Raw genomic sequence first — 15,973 nt, 5'->3', positions numbered from 1 at the left:
GAGTATTGTAAGTTGGATGGCTTTCTGTCAACACCTCATTCCATGTATTAAACTGTCGTTGCTTTGTGTGTCGAGTCAACTACAATTCATCACGACCCTATGCACTGGATCCTGCTCTATCCTGAGTCAATCTCACTGTTTCTGACACATCTACCCTCATTATCCCAGTTATTGTGTCAATCCATCTCACCTGGGCTCTTGCTCTCCTGCACTGTCCCTCGACCCTTCCAAGCATCAAAGACTGGTCACTCCTGGCTACATGCCCAAAGGATGTGAGAGGAAGTCTCAAAATCCTTGCCTCCAAGGAGCAGCTTGGTTTCACCCTTTCCAGGACAGACCTGTTAGTTCTCTTGGCAGTCCATGGTATGTTCAATACTCTTTTCCATCACCACAACTTAAAGGCATCAGTTCTTTTTTTTTTTTTTTTTGGTCATCCTTGGTCATTGTCCAGCTCTCTGATGCATGGCAAGTAATTGTGAAGACCATGGCCTGGATCAGGAACATCTTATTCTCTAGACTGGCATCCTTGCTCTTCAACACTCTGCAGAGATCCCTGACAGCAGAGTTTCCTAATCCAATTCCTGACTGCTGGTGCCAAGATTGTTGACTGTGAATTCAAGCAAGCTGAAATTGTTAACAATCTCAATCTCTTCTCCATCTATCACGATGTTCCTAACTGGCCCAGTGGTGAGAATCTTTTTTCTTGATGTTGAGCTTCAATTAATATTGCAAACTACAGTCTGATCCTCTGTAACAAATGGTGTTATCTGCACAACACAATTTGTTGATGAGTCTTCCTCCAATCCTGATACCACATTCCTCCTCATAAACTACTTTATGCTTAAAATATCTGTAGTGGCACTAGTTTTCTGAATTGAAATCTGGGTACTGTGGTATCTGAGTTCATAAAGTCCCTAATTGAACTTGCCCAAGAGAACCAAGGAAACAATGTCTACTGATTGAACGGATTACTAAATTGCAGAAGGATCATTAAATTTCAGAAAGGTCAAAATAAATTTCAGAAATTAATTGTATTAATTACTAAATATTCATGCACCTCATTTATTGTATAGAACTGTTGCTAGGGAAAAAATTGACAAGCCAGCTCTCTTTTTTCATCACCATGCCTGTAGGTGCTGGTGCTGTTGTTTTTACCATCGGGTAGGAACTGACCCATAGCTGACCCTCCAGCAGTTTTCCAAAGGCAGTTAATCGCATGGAAGGAGACTGCCCATCCTTCTCCTGCAGAGCAGCTGGTGGCCTCGAACCACATGCCTTCAGGATTGCAGTGCAACTTCTTACCACGAGGCCGCTACCAAAGAAATGTGTATAGAAGTAATGGGTGTCACGTCTAGCCTGACAAGTGATTTCCTCAAGTACTTTTCTCTATTTGTGGGGCCATTGGAAGACATGTAACAAGATGGAAGCTTTTAAAATGGAAGAAGTCAGAATTAATGAATTGCCATCTGGAGGAGAGGCCATTTAAGTAGAGTCGTTCAACCAGCAACATCAGCATTTTGTTTTCCATTCCATATTCTATTCTATCTCAAACAAACAGACCTTTACTGTGTTAATTGGAACTTAACTATTCAGATTCTTACAAATTTTGCATTTGAAGAAATATATTTAACCAACAGGATTTTATGAATACTGAATGAGATTGTATGGGGAAGTAATTTTTAAACTGCCAAATACAGTATGAAGGACATTACTGTTTTTCTTCTGCCCTCTCCAGGTGGAAATGTGGAAGCACAAGGAGGGAAAAGTTAATCTGGAGGCCTCTTCTGCAATTCCTTCTCTCTCCTCCCTCTGTTCATTGGATGGGAAATGTTGGTGATAAGCTGAAAAGCAGCATCTCTTCTTGTAAAGGAACACATCTTAGCACCTCACGACTATATCTAAGTACAACGGTCAAGTTCACCCATTCCTGCTAAAGGCCTGATTACGTAGAAAATTGGCTGCTTCTACCTTCCGTATCATGACTGCATTGAAACACTGCTGTTCTGATTTTATAAAAACCATGGTTCAATATCCAATTTCTGTCCTTCAAGGAACTAAAGAACAAACATGAATTAATCCATGACTTTCGTTAAAATGTCTCATTCCATGGTTCAGAACGTTTTAGGGAGTAGGAAGTTACTTACAGTTCCTTAAATGACTAAGCCTTAATGACGAAGTATTTATCAGGCTGCTGTGGTTTTCAAAGTCCTGTACTAGACACACTTTTGTCCAGTTAGGTTGTTGTTTAGCTACTCTTAGGTTGACTCTGAGTCGTGGTATGCCCATGTGTTATACAGCCAAACTACTTTATAGAGTTTTCAAGGCTCTCACTTTTCAATTAAAGAAGCCTAAAAGTATAGTACATTGCAAATTGGGCTACTAATCCAAAGGTTGGTGGTTTGAATTCACCAGCCTCTCCAGGAAAGCAATCTCCTCCTGTAAAGATTTGCAGCCTCAGTAATCCAGTGAAGAGTTGCCCATAGAAAGATTTTGGTTTAGTTTGACCTTTCAAAAACCTGTCTTCTGAGACATCTCTAGGTGGATTCAAGTCACCAGCATACTGTCTGACAGTCAAATATTTAACCAATTGCACCACTCAAGGACTTCTCCAGTAGCTACTAAAATAAAAACAAGGAGAATTTTTAGCAAGAGAGATTTATCTTAAAACAATAATTCATTACACCAAAAGATCCCTTTGAGTCATTTGTCCAGACTTTGAATTTTGCTGAAAAACAATTGTGGTAACGTCTATGGCTTAGTGGTAAATAGTAGTGCTACTAACCCAACCAAGGGTGACTGGTTCAAATCCACGAGCTGCTCCGCCGCAAGAGAAAGGTGGGCAATGTTGTCCCACGTCATTTACGTCCCCTGAAAATTTGCTGAAGGGTAAGTTCTGAGTTGGTTCTGGTTCGAAGGTACCTAAAACCACAACTATCTAAAAACAAGGGAACCCTGATGGTGTCTGCAATGAGTTGCTCTACTAAATTAAGGCTGTGTATCTTGGGCGCTTGAAGTCTACCAGGACTCTAAAAAAGCAAGACCTTCCTGCTGCAACTTACAACATTCTTTTATATGATCTGTCAATGTTCTCTGCATTCTAGGTACATTTGGAAAATAGTGGATATTCTCAGAGTGGTGGTGTTGTTATGTGCCATTGAGTCGTCTGAGACTCATAGCAACCCTATGCACAAGAGCCCTAAATGCCGTTCTGTCCTGCGCCAACCTCGCTGTCTCAAACACACTCATTCCCACCACTCCGCTCACAGAATCGATCCATCTCATCGAGGGTCTTCCTCTCCTGCGCTGTCCCTCCACTCTCCCAAACAGGATGTCCCTCTCCAAGGACCAGTCCCTCCTTGCAACATGCCCAAAGTATGTCAAACGAAGCTTCAGAATCCTTGACTCCAAGGAGCATTCTGGCTTCACCCTCTCCAGGTCAAACCTGTTTGTTTTCCTAGCAGTCCATGGTATATTCAACACTCTTCTCCAGCACCACAGCTCAAAGGCATCAATTATTTTTCTATCATCCCTATTCATTGTCCAACTCTCTGATGCATAGCACGGAATTGCAAAGACTATAGCCTGGATCAGGCACACCTTAGTCTCCAGCCTGACGTCATTGCTCTTCAGAACTCTTGAGAGGTCCCTCACAGCTGACTTTCCCAATGCAATTTGTCTCCTGATTTCCTGGCTGCTGTTACCAAAAGTGTCGACTGTGAAACCAAGTAAACTAAAACTGTTAACAATCAAGCAAGTTGTAAAGTGGATGATTCTGCCTTTTAGGTTACAATCAACTAAAATAGAACATAGTCTGCTAAGCAAAATGGGAAAGATTACATTTCCTAAGTATTATGTTTGATAAGTGTTTGCCATACTTGAGCTCCCAAGTTTATAGCCCATAATGTATTCCCAGGGGACCAGAAAGGAACAGTTCTACCCTCATCCACATTACCTGGAAAAAAAATTCTACACTCTTACAAAGTTTATTGATAAAATACAGGACATTCAATTAAGTTTTACTCTCACATAAATAACAATAATTTTTAGTATACATATGTCTCAAATACTATATAGAATATATGCTTTTACTAAAAAAGTTACTCTATATATGGATATGCCTATTCTTGTCATTTCATATAAAAAGAGTATTATAATATTTCACATTTTGCTTCCTGGTTGTTTCACTTAAAATAATTATTTTAAGATTTACCCTTGAAATATCAGTTGCTGTCATTTAAATAATGTATGCTATTTTCACTCAGTCAGGAACAATATCTCATGTTTATTTTAATCTACAATGTTTTTATTTGTGGTATAGCTATTGTTTGCCATGGAGCAGATTCCAGTTCGAGGATCCTGTACGACAGAGTGGATCTGTCCCATAGGGTTTCCTAGACTGTCATTTTTTACTGGATCAAACTATCAGATCTTTCCTTCCACGGACCCTCTGGTGAGTTTTAAAACATCAACTATTATGTTACTAGAGAGTGTGAATTTTTGCACATATAGGTAGGGAGCTTCAAGCAGTAGAGTGCTAAGAAGCTGTGCTGCAATTCCAAAAGCAAGCAGTTTGAATTCACCAGCTGCTTCTTCGGAGAAGGAAGGATGGGCAATCTCTTCACATGTGATTATCTACCTCAGAAAACTTGCCCAAGGGTCAAGGTTGCTATAGGTTGGTTCTAACTTGATTGTACTCAAAACAACAACAATTAGGAAACACTATCTCTTTTTTTTTTTAATCAAAGATTACAGAGACTTTGGATTTCCATTCATTCATTGTTGCACTTTTCTCCCTGCTCATCCCTTCCCCCAATTCACTTTTCTTTTTGAAAAATAAAATAAAAGATTCTTTCATTATTATTCAATCCCTCTCCCCAAGTCCACTCCACTATTGTACCTTCATTCTGGACTCCTGTCATAACAATAATATCTAATCATATATCCTTTTTAAACAGGTATCTCCTTCATCTGTTTCAGTGCAGCATACATTATCTATCCCATCTTTCTCAGTCTCCCCCCAACCCCTAGGTCAGTCCTCTTTTATAACAGTGGCATTAAAAAGTGGAAATTGGGATTCTATTTTGCATCTTTGAGATTTCAAAGCCTATGTCCTCTGGTAGTATCACATCCTCTATTCGTAATTTGAGTCATTTCCTGAACATACCATCAGTCAAACCAAGAACTCTCTTGAAGCCCACTCTGAGTTCCTGGGTCCTGATGGCATACACCATGGGGTTAAGGGCTGGGGGAATAACATTGTGCAGTACATTCAGGAGAACAGGGATGAGAGGAAACCTTCTCCCTGCTAGGTGGGTGACAGATACTACAATGATAGCAGAGTAGAAAAAGAGAATGAGGATGAGGTGGGAGCTACAGGTACTTAGGGCCTTTGCTGTTGCTTTGGAAGATTTCAGCTTCAGCACTGAGCAAAGAATCAAAGCATAGGAAACAAAGACCAGACCCATGTCACTCCCAGCCACAACCCAGGCAAGAGCCAACTGGTAGAACCTGTTAATAGTAATATCATCACAGGCCAAACTGATGACTCCCAAGTTAGAGCAGAGGCAGTGTTCAATCTCCTTCCTGGAGCAGTAGTGTCGCTGGGAAGCCAGGACAGCCACTGGGATTGTTAACAGGCCATTTCTGAGCACCATGAATACTATGGACTTGACTATAAAAGCTTCAGTAACTATGGAGGGGTATTGAAGAGGATGACAAATGGCTACATATCTATCCACAGCCATGCAGAGGAAGATGCCTGACTCCATGGCCATGAAACAATGAATGGCATATATCTGAGCAAAGCACTGAGGGAGGCTGATGGACTTGGCACCCAACCAGAAGATGGCCAGGATCTTGGGCATGATGGTGGTGGCCAGGCCAATGTCCACCACAGCAAGGGCACTAAGGAACTGGTACATGGGCTGGTGCAAGGTAGCCTCGTGGCCAATGGTGATCATGATGAGGAGATTGGCACCCAAAGCTAAGATGTAGAGCAGAGCCAGCGGCAGGGAGAGCCAGTGCTGCCAATCGTAAATGCCTGGGAAGCCCAACAGGAGGAATTCAGATACTTGAAACCCTGAGTTATTAGAAAGATGTACATTCCAGGAAATAGACATCTGGGGGGACATTTTAATTGTAAGCCACTCTCTGGAAAAGAATAAAATAAAGGCATGTGGTTTGAATCCACCAACTCCACGGGAGACAGATGGACAGTCTCCTCCCCTGCAAATCAACTGCCTCTGAAGACCTGTTGGAGAGTCAACTATCAGTGGGTTCTGACTCCATGGTACACAACAACTCTGGGGGGGGGGGGGAAGAAAGGGAAAAGCAAAAAGGAAGTTTCAGTAAGTGTTGAGATCTTCTTGATTTCTATTAAAGCTATGAGGTTCATCCACAATAACTCAGTCACTTTGATCATGATATCTCCCCCTTGTTTTTTCAGTCTCTGGGAAATATTGGGAGAAGAGCAACTGGAACAGACAAAATAGACCCTAATAAGAGCAATTGCGGTAGAAGTCTTTTAGTGGTGTTTATCTACATGAGGCCCGAGGACATGGACACAAAGCGGGACAGAGGATTATTAAAGACCTATTTTACTTCTCAGAAAGTAAAGATTCAGGAGAGACAGATGCATCTCTGTGGGAGGACTGGATCAGGTGCACATTAGTCTCTAGCCTGACATCATTGCTCTTTAGCACTTTGGAGAGGTCTCTTAACAGCAGTGCAGTGCATATGCATTTACATAAAAGCCTTTCCCTTTTATGAAGTGAGTTTTGTGGAGGTTTTTCGTAAAATATTTTCGAGTTATTTTGTCACAAAAGAAAAATTTGTAATATGTTTTAGATAATTTTCATATAGCTGTCAATTTGTTCCATTGCTTTTGTTATTTGATTAAAATATGACCTCTTTGTAGAAATTTTTAAGTTACAAAACTCCTATTCTCAAAATACTTTCCTTGCTGTATTTATTGATGTCTTAGATCTTCTGCACACATATATTCTACGTAGGTAGAATATATGGATAATCTAATGAATGATTAAAATAAGCATGCATTCCCTTTTTACAATTAGAACACTAAGAAAAATAATTATATTACATTCTCTTAAAACACTTTGAAAAGCAAAATCTGGATGGTAAAACTACCCATTAAAACTAATTTTACCACTTAGAGATAATCATAATACATTGAAATATTTTTTATATTTTATGTGCAGGAGTTTGTGTTCTGGGAAATTTCATATGAATATCTGTAAACGTTTTTTTTTAATTTAGTTTTTCAGTACATAATACAGTGAAATCTGTGTGAATCAGAACTCAATAACACTTCCTTGTTTTTCTAAGTCTTCCAAGTCTTCACTTACAACAGGGTATAGCCTCCCATTTTTTGCTAATCTTGGTGAATTATTTGAGATTTCAATCTCTGACAAGTTTATGCTTCTTCACACAGCTTCCAGTTTTTTCAACTTTTATTCTTTAGATTTTGGCAAGTTTGTTAACAATATTACAACTTTTGGACATCAGATATATAAACGTATTATGTGGTTATGTTTAATAATACTTTGCTCTGTCCTAGAGAGGGTGAAGTCAAGTTTATCCTTGTAGGTTAGGATTTTGAAGCTCTGTCTCATCTATTTTGGGCACGTGGTCAAGAGGGACCAGTTCTTGGAGAAAGGCATCATGCTTGGAAGGGTGGAAGGACAGGGCAGGAGAGGAAGACCTCAGATGAGATGGATTGACACACTAACTGGTGTACAAGAATAGGTGTGTTGGAATCAGTGAGATTGGTTCAGGATCGAGTAGGCTTCAGAGCTATTGTATGCAGGGTAGCTGTGAGTTAGAGGCAACTCAAGCACACATGACAACAACAACTATGGGTTTTAGGAATCCTTGTCAAAAATTTAATCATAATATCCACAGAAAAAATTTCCTAAACTCCTTGAAATGAAAAAGAATGTTAGACTGTAAATACATTTTTCTGCATAGAAAACCAAATAAATTTGCACTAAATTCTCAAATAGTGAAATTATTCAAAACAAAGATGAATAATTAGAAAATAATATTAAATTTTGAATTCTCATAAGTAGTTTTTATTCATAGTTAGTAGTGTTAATTGTTGGATTTTTAAAATGTAATCTATTTATCTTATGTAGCCTCTGTTATAAAGTAGTAGTTATTTATAATTTTGCATTGTTTTCCAAAGAGTTAAACAATAGCTATATAATATGTAATGTATAATAAATAATAATATTTATTATTTTTAATGATTAATTTTAATATATCATCAATTTTTCTTGAGTAGGCTCTGTTTCTTTGAGTAAGAAGATTTATATTGTTTAATTATTTTACAAAGAATTAAAGAATAGTTTCAATATCTTTTCCTATAACTGCTAATGACTCTGTTTCCACATATTCTTTCAAGTATTCTACTAAATTTTGTTTCATTTATTTTTTAATCTGCGAATTCTTATTAAAGTACATTGTGAGCAATTTTTTCTTTATTTATAATGTAATTAGCATACAGTGGTCTTTTTCAAACTGTTTTTTAATATTATTACTGTCAGATTGATTTGAAAATTTTTCTGATTATTTTTTCTTTTTTTTTTCTACATATTCATTTGTTCTTGTGGCAGTCCATATGATATTCAGTACTTTTTTCCAACATCACAGTTCAAAGGCATTGATTCTTGTTTAGTCACATTAATTCATTGTTCAACTCTCAAATGCATTGCAATTGAGATTGAAAAGATAATTTTGGGGGCCTTTTTTACATATCTCCTTTCAGGGACAGAGGTCTATCCCTTTGGGGATGAAATTTTTAATATGTCCATCATTACTATTTGTTCTTGGAAAAAAAAGGAAGCAAAGACAATGGTTCGAATCAGATGCATAATAGTCTTTAAACTGACATCATTGCTCCTTAGCAATTTGGAGAGATCCTCGACTGCAGTTTTCCAATATAGTACATAATTTTCTTTCTTGGTTGCCAGTATCAAGAGTGATTGTGCATGTCGTGTTCCTTCCTTGCTCCTGCCCTATTGTATAGTTGAGTAATGAAGGCAAACACAAGGCAGGCAGAACCTCGGGGTTGCTGGGTAGCTTTACAACTCAGCAGCTGTCTCCAGCACATGCTCAGCTGTGCCCTTGGGTATCTTCCATTGTCTCCTGCTGATTGGATCAGGGAAAAGCTTCACTACTGTCTTGATTTCTAAAATATCCCAATCTCATTGTGGTCAGAGAAAACACAAAACTAGTTTCTAAAAATGAACAACTTAAATAGATTTACTTTTTCTTCTCACTGAGGAAATGACCTTTCTCTCCTTTATTTTAACTTTCAGATCTGTTCCAAAAGGTACTCCTCATACATATCAGCACTAAGATTTTTACTAGTTGAAAATTTTAATTTTAATATTTTCTAAAGTGTATTTTCTAATTAGTTGCTGTTGATATGTAGGCAAACAACTGATTTTTATTATGTTTACCAGTGTACCAATTATTGTCAGTTATAAACATTTCATTGGATTTTTTTATTTTCTAGGAGGACTATATAATTACTACAAAGATGATAATTTTGGACTATCCTTTCTAGGTATTATACTCAATAATTCTCTTTACTTTTGATCAAAACAATGTGGAAATAATAACAACAGTCAATCTCATTTTTCCTTTCATTGATTTCATAAAAATATATTAAAATTTTTCATTGAGAATCTTATTAGCTGTGTTATACAAATTAAGCAATTTATGAAGTACTTTCTCGTCTATTCTCGAAAAGTGTAAAATCGTGAAAAGATCAAGCCTCACGTTTGTAAAATCTTCTTTTGTTTTGGGAATATTTCATGTGTGACTCATGAGTTTAGCATCACAGAATTTGGTTATATACTCACCAGATTTTAACTGAGAGCCTTGTGTGTCTGACAATGTGCTAGCCATGAGGTTTCCTTTGTCTATTCTGATCAGAGAACAATCCAGTTTTCAGATGAGCAAGTCTGAATTCAGCCTCATATTTGTTACCTCTTCTCTAGGTACAGTGTTTAGCCTTGAAGAAAGCCCAAAGGAAGGGTAGAAAGAAAAAGGAGGTGGAAGAAATTGAGAAATCCAAGGATAGAGTAAATCATAGTCATAGGCCATGAAAAAATTCCAGGGACACCCCACCTCCTCCCCTTCCAGTGTTTATGTCATCTACTGGTTTACTTACTGGTGCAGGGAGGGGGACCATGAAGATGCTCTCAGGTTGATGTTGACTTAAGGGCTTCTTCCTCTCTTCGATCTGTTGCTGTCTATGCTTGCTTTATTATAGTGCAGATTGGATCTCTCGTTCTTCATACCACTTCTGAAGTTTTAAGTATAAATCAGTCTTGAAATAATTTCGTCCTGCCTTTATCTTCTCATGATCCATCACATACTATTCTTCAGTTTTATCTGACTACTGTTAGGACAGACTGTTGTCACACTTAAGCTGGAAGATACCCTGCCCCCGCCCTGCAACTGTCTTTGGAGATTTCTCTTGGTCACTCCTGGGAACAGCCCTACTCAGACCTAACCTCAGGGCAGGACCTCCTGGTGGACAGCTCTATCTGCTTGAATTGCAAAAGAAGATTAGTTCTCTGTCATAGACGTGGTTTCCTCCCCATTCATTCTAGCAAGTAATTCTAAAGGGAAATCCATGTGACTAAAAGTCTTCATGTGATGCAAGTCACAGGAATTATGGAAAATGGAATTTGGGACATAACACTCAGAGTTGTGATCCATGATACATACACACAAAAATGTAGAAAATGAATAAAAAATAGTAAGTTTTACACAAGTTAATTGGTTAAGAAAAAGTATGTGAGACAGAGTTTCAAAATCTCAGCCTTCAAATAGAAATTTTGTTTTGGCCATTCTAGGACAGACCTGTTAGTTCTCTTGGCAGTCCATAGAGTCATGACAAGAATCCAGAATGAAAGCTGTATAGTGGAGTGGACTGGGAGTGGGGGGATTGTATAACAAAGACATTTATTTATGTATTTATATATGTATTTATGTATGTAGGTATTTATTTATTTTTACTTTTCAAAGAGAAAAGCTAAGGGGGGGAAGCTAGGCAGGGAGGAAAGTATGCAACAATGAACAAATGGAAATCCATAGTCTCTGTAAACTTTCATTAAAATAAATTTAAAAAAACAAACAAACCTGTCGTTTGAAGTAAGAACAGACCCTGAATCTTGTATAGTAATGAAAAAAAGCCAAACAGGGGGAGGAATGGTGAAGTAAGGGAATTGACCTGAAGATTACAAAGGGCAGCATGAGAAGACAGTTCAAAGTATAATGAAATGAGCAAAGGTTTGGAGTTAAAAAATCAAAAGGGAGGACCACCCTTGACAGCTCTTAAACTGAAAAAAACTGAAGAAGAATTCAAGCCTCAAGTTGCAATCCTGAAGGATTCTATGGGCAAAATCTTGAATAATGCATCCAAAGAAAATGGAAAGACTAGAGAGAGTCACTTCATCAAAAAGAATTATTACACTGAAACATTTTAGGAAGTAGCATATGATAAAGAGTGAACAGTACTGAAGGAAGAAAACCAAGCTGTATTGAAGACATTGGAAAAAACATAAGGCCCCAGGAATCGATGAAATAACATTTGAAGTTTTTCAGGAAACATGCAATCTTGGACCTGCTCACTAGTCTCTACCAACAAATATGAAAGACAAGAGCTATCCAATCAGCTAACCAGAAGAGACCCATATTTGTTCCCATTCCCAAGAAGGATGATCCAATAAACTATAGAAATTATCAAGTAATATAATTAATATTATATGCAAGTAACATCTTGCTGAACATTATGTCCAACTTGCACATCATATGAATCAATTGAAAATACTATGTTTTAGATCCATCATACTTTGTCATAGTGATATCCTTCCTCTTTAGCACATTAAGGCTGTAGTCTTTGGTGTTCTTTAGTAAGTATTTAAAGTTGTCTTCACTTTAAACAATCAAGGTTGCTTCATCTTCATAAAGCAGGTTATTGGTGAGTCTTTCTTCTATCTAATAATATCCTCCTCTCCAATTCTAATAACACATTCAAATTTCTTGAATTATTTGGTTAGCATTGAATAGGCATGGTGTAACGATACAACCTTGACACTTTATTTTAAACTATGTGTTATCTCCTCGCTCTATTTGGATGGCTACTTCTCAGCTCATGTACTCATAGACCTGAAGTAGTCTTTCTTGGCTTTGCATTAGTACAAGTGTTCTGAATTCTCATTCTTCCCCACATTGTTCATAATTTATTAATATCCACATAGGCAAGATGCCTTTGCATAGTAAATAAAACACAAATATACATCTTTCTGGTATTCTCTGTTTTCAACCAACATCCTTCTGGCATCTCCCCTTTTTCCATGACCTCTTCTAAAAACAGCTTGAATTTCAGGTAGATCTTTGTCAATGTACATTCCAGTCATTTTCAAACTATCTTCAGCACAATCTCACTTACATATGATACTGTTTTATAATTTCTGAACTATTTTTATTTTTTTTTAAATGGGCACAAATACAGATCTTGTCCTAACAGTTGGACAGTTACTTCTCTTTAAATTTCTTGGCCCAGGCAAGAGAGCACATCCAATGCTACATCCATTGGTTGAAACATCTCAGTAAATATTCTTTCAATTCATAGAGCCTTAATTTTTGCTAATGCCTTCAGTGCAGTTTGGACTTCTTCCTTTAGTGCCATGGGTTCTTTGTCATATGCTACTTCCAAAAGCAATTCAAAGTACATCAACTAATTTTGTTACAGTGAATCTATGTATTCATATTTTTTATACTTCTTTTCCTTAGAATTCTTCAATACTTATTAAACAACAACAAAGCCATTCCAAAGTTCTGGGAACTGATAGAATACAATTGCACTGTTTCACTTTAATGAATCTACAATAAAGGCCCACAGAAGCAGAAGTCATAAAATCAGATTATTTTTAAGCCTCTTTAAAGTGCTAAAGAGCAAAGATGTCACTTTGAGGACTAAGTTATGCCTGACCTAGCCTGTGCTGTTCTTGTGAAAACTGAACAATGAATAAGGAAAACCAAAGAAAATTGGTATTTTTTTATTACATTTTATTAGTTTTAATGAACATTTACAGGGATTTTGGGTTTTCATTCCTTCATTGCTGCACCATTCTCTCTACCCTCCTCCCCAGTTTGTTCTTCTTCACCGCCATCCGAATGTCTGTTTTAATTGTCCAATTGCCACAGTGCTTGTCAAAGTCAGTTCTGATTAATCTCCTTTGTCAGTGTGTCCTTTGCCATTCCCTATCACTCCTCCCTGAGAGAGACTTCACCCTGATTCATAAGGAAAAGGGGATGGCGTATTCTCTTAGCTACTTCCTGCTGAAAAGGGACGCTGTGGGTTTCAGGGTGAAGATCTTCTCTCACTACTCTAAAGGGCCCCTTTGGCAGTAGGAAACACATAGACTATTATGGAGATTGATTTTGGAATTTAGATGCACTCTTATTGATTGTGCTTGGCCGTACATGTTCATATCCTTGAAGATGTATCATGGTGGTGTTGCAACCAGCCTTTCTCCTGCCAGGTTAGTTCCTCAACAGCTTGCCTGATAGCTCCGGGTGATGTCTGGATCCAAGGTGGTGCCCTGAGGTCACAGGGCTGTGGTGGGGGTTGAGATGTGTGGTTGTGGAGCTGCAAGGGGGGTGGGGGAAGGGGAGGAAAGCAAGGGACTAGGGGGCAAGGAGCGCAGGGGTTGGACACTATCACCAAGAGGTCGGGACGGGGCTTGGGTGCCGCTGGGGGTTTATGCAGCAGCACCCTCTGTGTTAAGGGTCACACAGGTGTGGGTTACAGGGGGGTCACACAGTGTCCGGTAGTCTTCTTCCTCTGGGGTCTCACAGTCTTCGCTCCTCTGGAGTTCCGCGGTAGGTGGCTGGCTGTTGTTCTTCCCAGGTCTCTTCCAGGTTCCTCTAGCGGCGGTCCCCCGTCTGGCGGCCTCCCCCTCGCGCTGCGTCTCGCGCTGCGTCTCGCGCTGCGTCTCGCGCTGCGTCTCGCGCTGCGTCTTGCGCTGCATCGCCCTTGCGCTGTGTAGAAAATTGGTATTTTTGAACTGTGATGTTGGCAAGGAATATTGACTATATTGTGGACTATGAAGGAATGAACAAGTCTATCTTGGAACAAATGCAGCCAGAATAATCATACATAATTTCAACATATTATCAAGAAGGGTGCATCCCTAGAGAGAACTTTCATGCTTGGTAAAGTAGACAGTCAGAAAAAAAAAAGAAAGTTCTACAAGGAGGTGGATTTAGACAGTTGATACAACAATGGGCTCAAGTGACTGTGATGTGGTGTAAGATGCGTCAATGTTTTGCTTAATTGTAGATAAAGTTGTAGATAATTGTTGGAACCAAGTCAGTAGCACTCGACAGCAAAATAACATCTAACTTTACTTAATTGTTTATAAAGTTAATATTGTTGGGACCAGGTCAGTAGCCCTCTCCAAGGACTGATTTCTCCAAACCACGTGCCCAAAGTATTTGAGACTGAGCTTCAAAATCCTAGCATCACTAGTAAACAAGCAAGATTTGGCTGAAAATTATCAAAAAATGACTGAAACAGCACATCAACAGAGAACTGCTAGATGTGCAGACTGGGGTTAGAAGAAGCCATGGCATGAGGGATATTATAGTCAATGTTAGATTGATCTTATCTGAAAGCAGAGAGTACCAGAGAAATATCTATTTGTGTTTCCTTGACTATGCAAAGACATTTGACTGTGTGGATCACAACAAACTGTGGCTAACTCTGAGAAGAATGGGAATCCCAGAATACGTGTTTGTGTTTATGGGAAACCTATACTTGGATCAAGAGGCAATCCTCAGAACAGAGCAAGGAAACACTGTATGGTTCAAAATAAGGAAATGTATGCTCTAGGGATGCATCCTATCTCCATACCGCTTCAATCTATATATAGAACAAATCATCCAAGAGGCTGGACTCTATAAGGAGGAGTATGACATCAGAATTAGAGGAAGATTCATCAACAACCTACATTCTGTTGTTGTTGGGTACCGTCAAGTCAGAACCCAACCTAACATGACCCTCCAATGGGCTTTTGGGTTTTGTTTTTTATTATACTAGGATATTTATGACTGTAACAGCACATCAGCAGAGAACTGCGAGAAGTCCAGGCTGGGTTTAGAAGGGGTTGTGGTACTAGGGATATTATAGCTAATGTTAGATGGATATTGGCTGAAAGCAGGGAATTACAGAAGAATGTCTATCTGTGTTTCATTGATTATGCAAAGGCATTTAACTGTGTGAATCATAACAAACTGTGGTTGACTCTGAGAAGAATGGGAATCCCAGAACACTTGATCATTCTAATGCGAAACCTAAACTTGGACCAAGAGGCAGTCATCAGAACAGAGCAAGGAAACACTGCATGGTTCAATACTGGGAAAAGCGTACACCAGGGATGTGTCCTATCTCACACCTTTTCAACCTGTATGCAGAACAGATTATCCGAGAGGTTGGATTTTATGAGGAGAAGTGTGGTGTCAGGATTGGTGGAAGATCTATTAACAATCTGCGTTATGCAGATGACACAACCCTGCTTGCTGAAAATGAGGAGGACCTGAAATGCTTGCTGCAGAGGGTCAAGGACTGCAGCCTCCAGTATGGATTGAAACTCAATGTCAAGAAGACAAAGATTCTCACCACTGGACCAATTGGCAGCATCAGAATGGATGGTGAAGAGACTGAGATTGTTAACAACTTTAGTCTGCTTGGATCCATGGTCAACACTCTTGGCACCATTAGCCAGGAAATAAAAAAAAAAACGCATTGCAATGGGAAAGTCTGCTGTTAGGGACCTCTCCAGGGTACTGAAGAGCAATGATGTCAGTCTGGAGACTAAGGTGTGTCTGATACAGGCCATGGTCTTTGCAATCACTTGTTATGCATCAGAGA

General features: G+C 38.8%; 1 protein-coding gene across 1 annotated transcript; it reads right to left on the bottom strand.

Moving 5' to 3' along the window:
• Positions 1–5,147: 5,147 nt before the first annotated feature.
• On the bottom strand, positions 5,148–14,072 carry LOC102863212 (olfactory receptor 688-like). Its single transcript, XM_006885635.1, has 2 exons — positions 13,974–14,072; positions 5,148–6,119 (listed from the first exon to the last, which is right to left on the bottom strand). Exons 1-2 carry the CDS (start codon positions 14,070–14,072, stop codon positions 5,148–5,150), a joined length of 1,071 nt encoding a protein of 356 aa, XP_006885697.1.
• Between the last annotated feature and the right edge of the window lie 1,901 nt (positions 14,073–15,973).

Source organism: Elephantulus edwardii, unplaced genomic scaffold (assembly GCF_000299155.1).
Source record: "Elephantulus edwardii isolate Elephantulus edwardi_28Jun2011 unplaced genomic scaffold, EleEdw1.0 scaffold00044, whole genome shotgun sequence".
Taxonomy (NCBI): Eukaryota; Metazoa; Chordata; class Mammalia; order Macroscelidea; family Macroscelididae; genus Elephantulus; species Elephantulus edwardii.
Note: the sequence above shows the minus strand (reverse complement) of the source record. Positions and strands in the feature narration are given on the sequence as shown.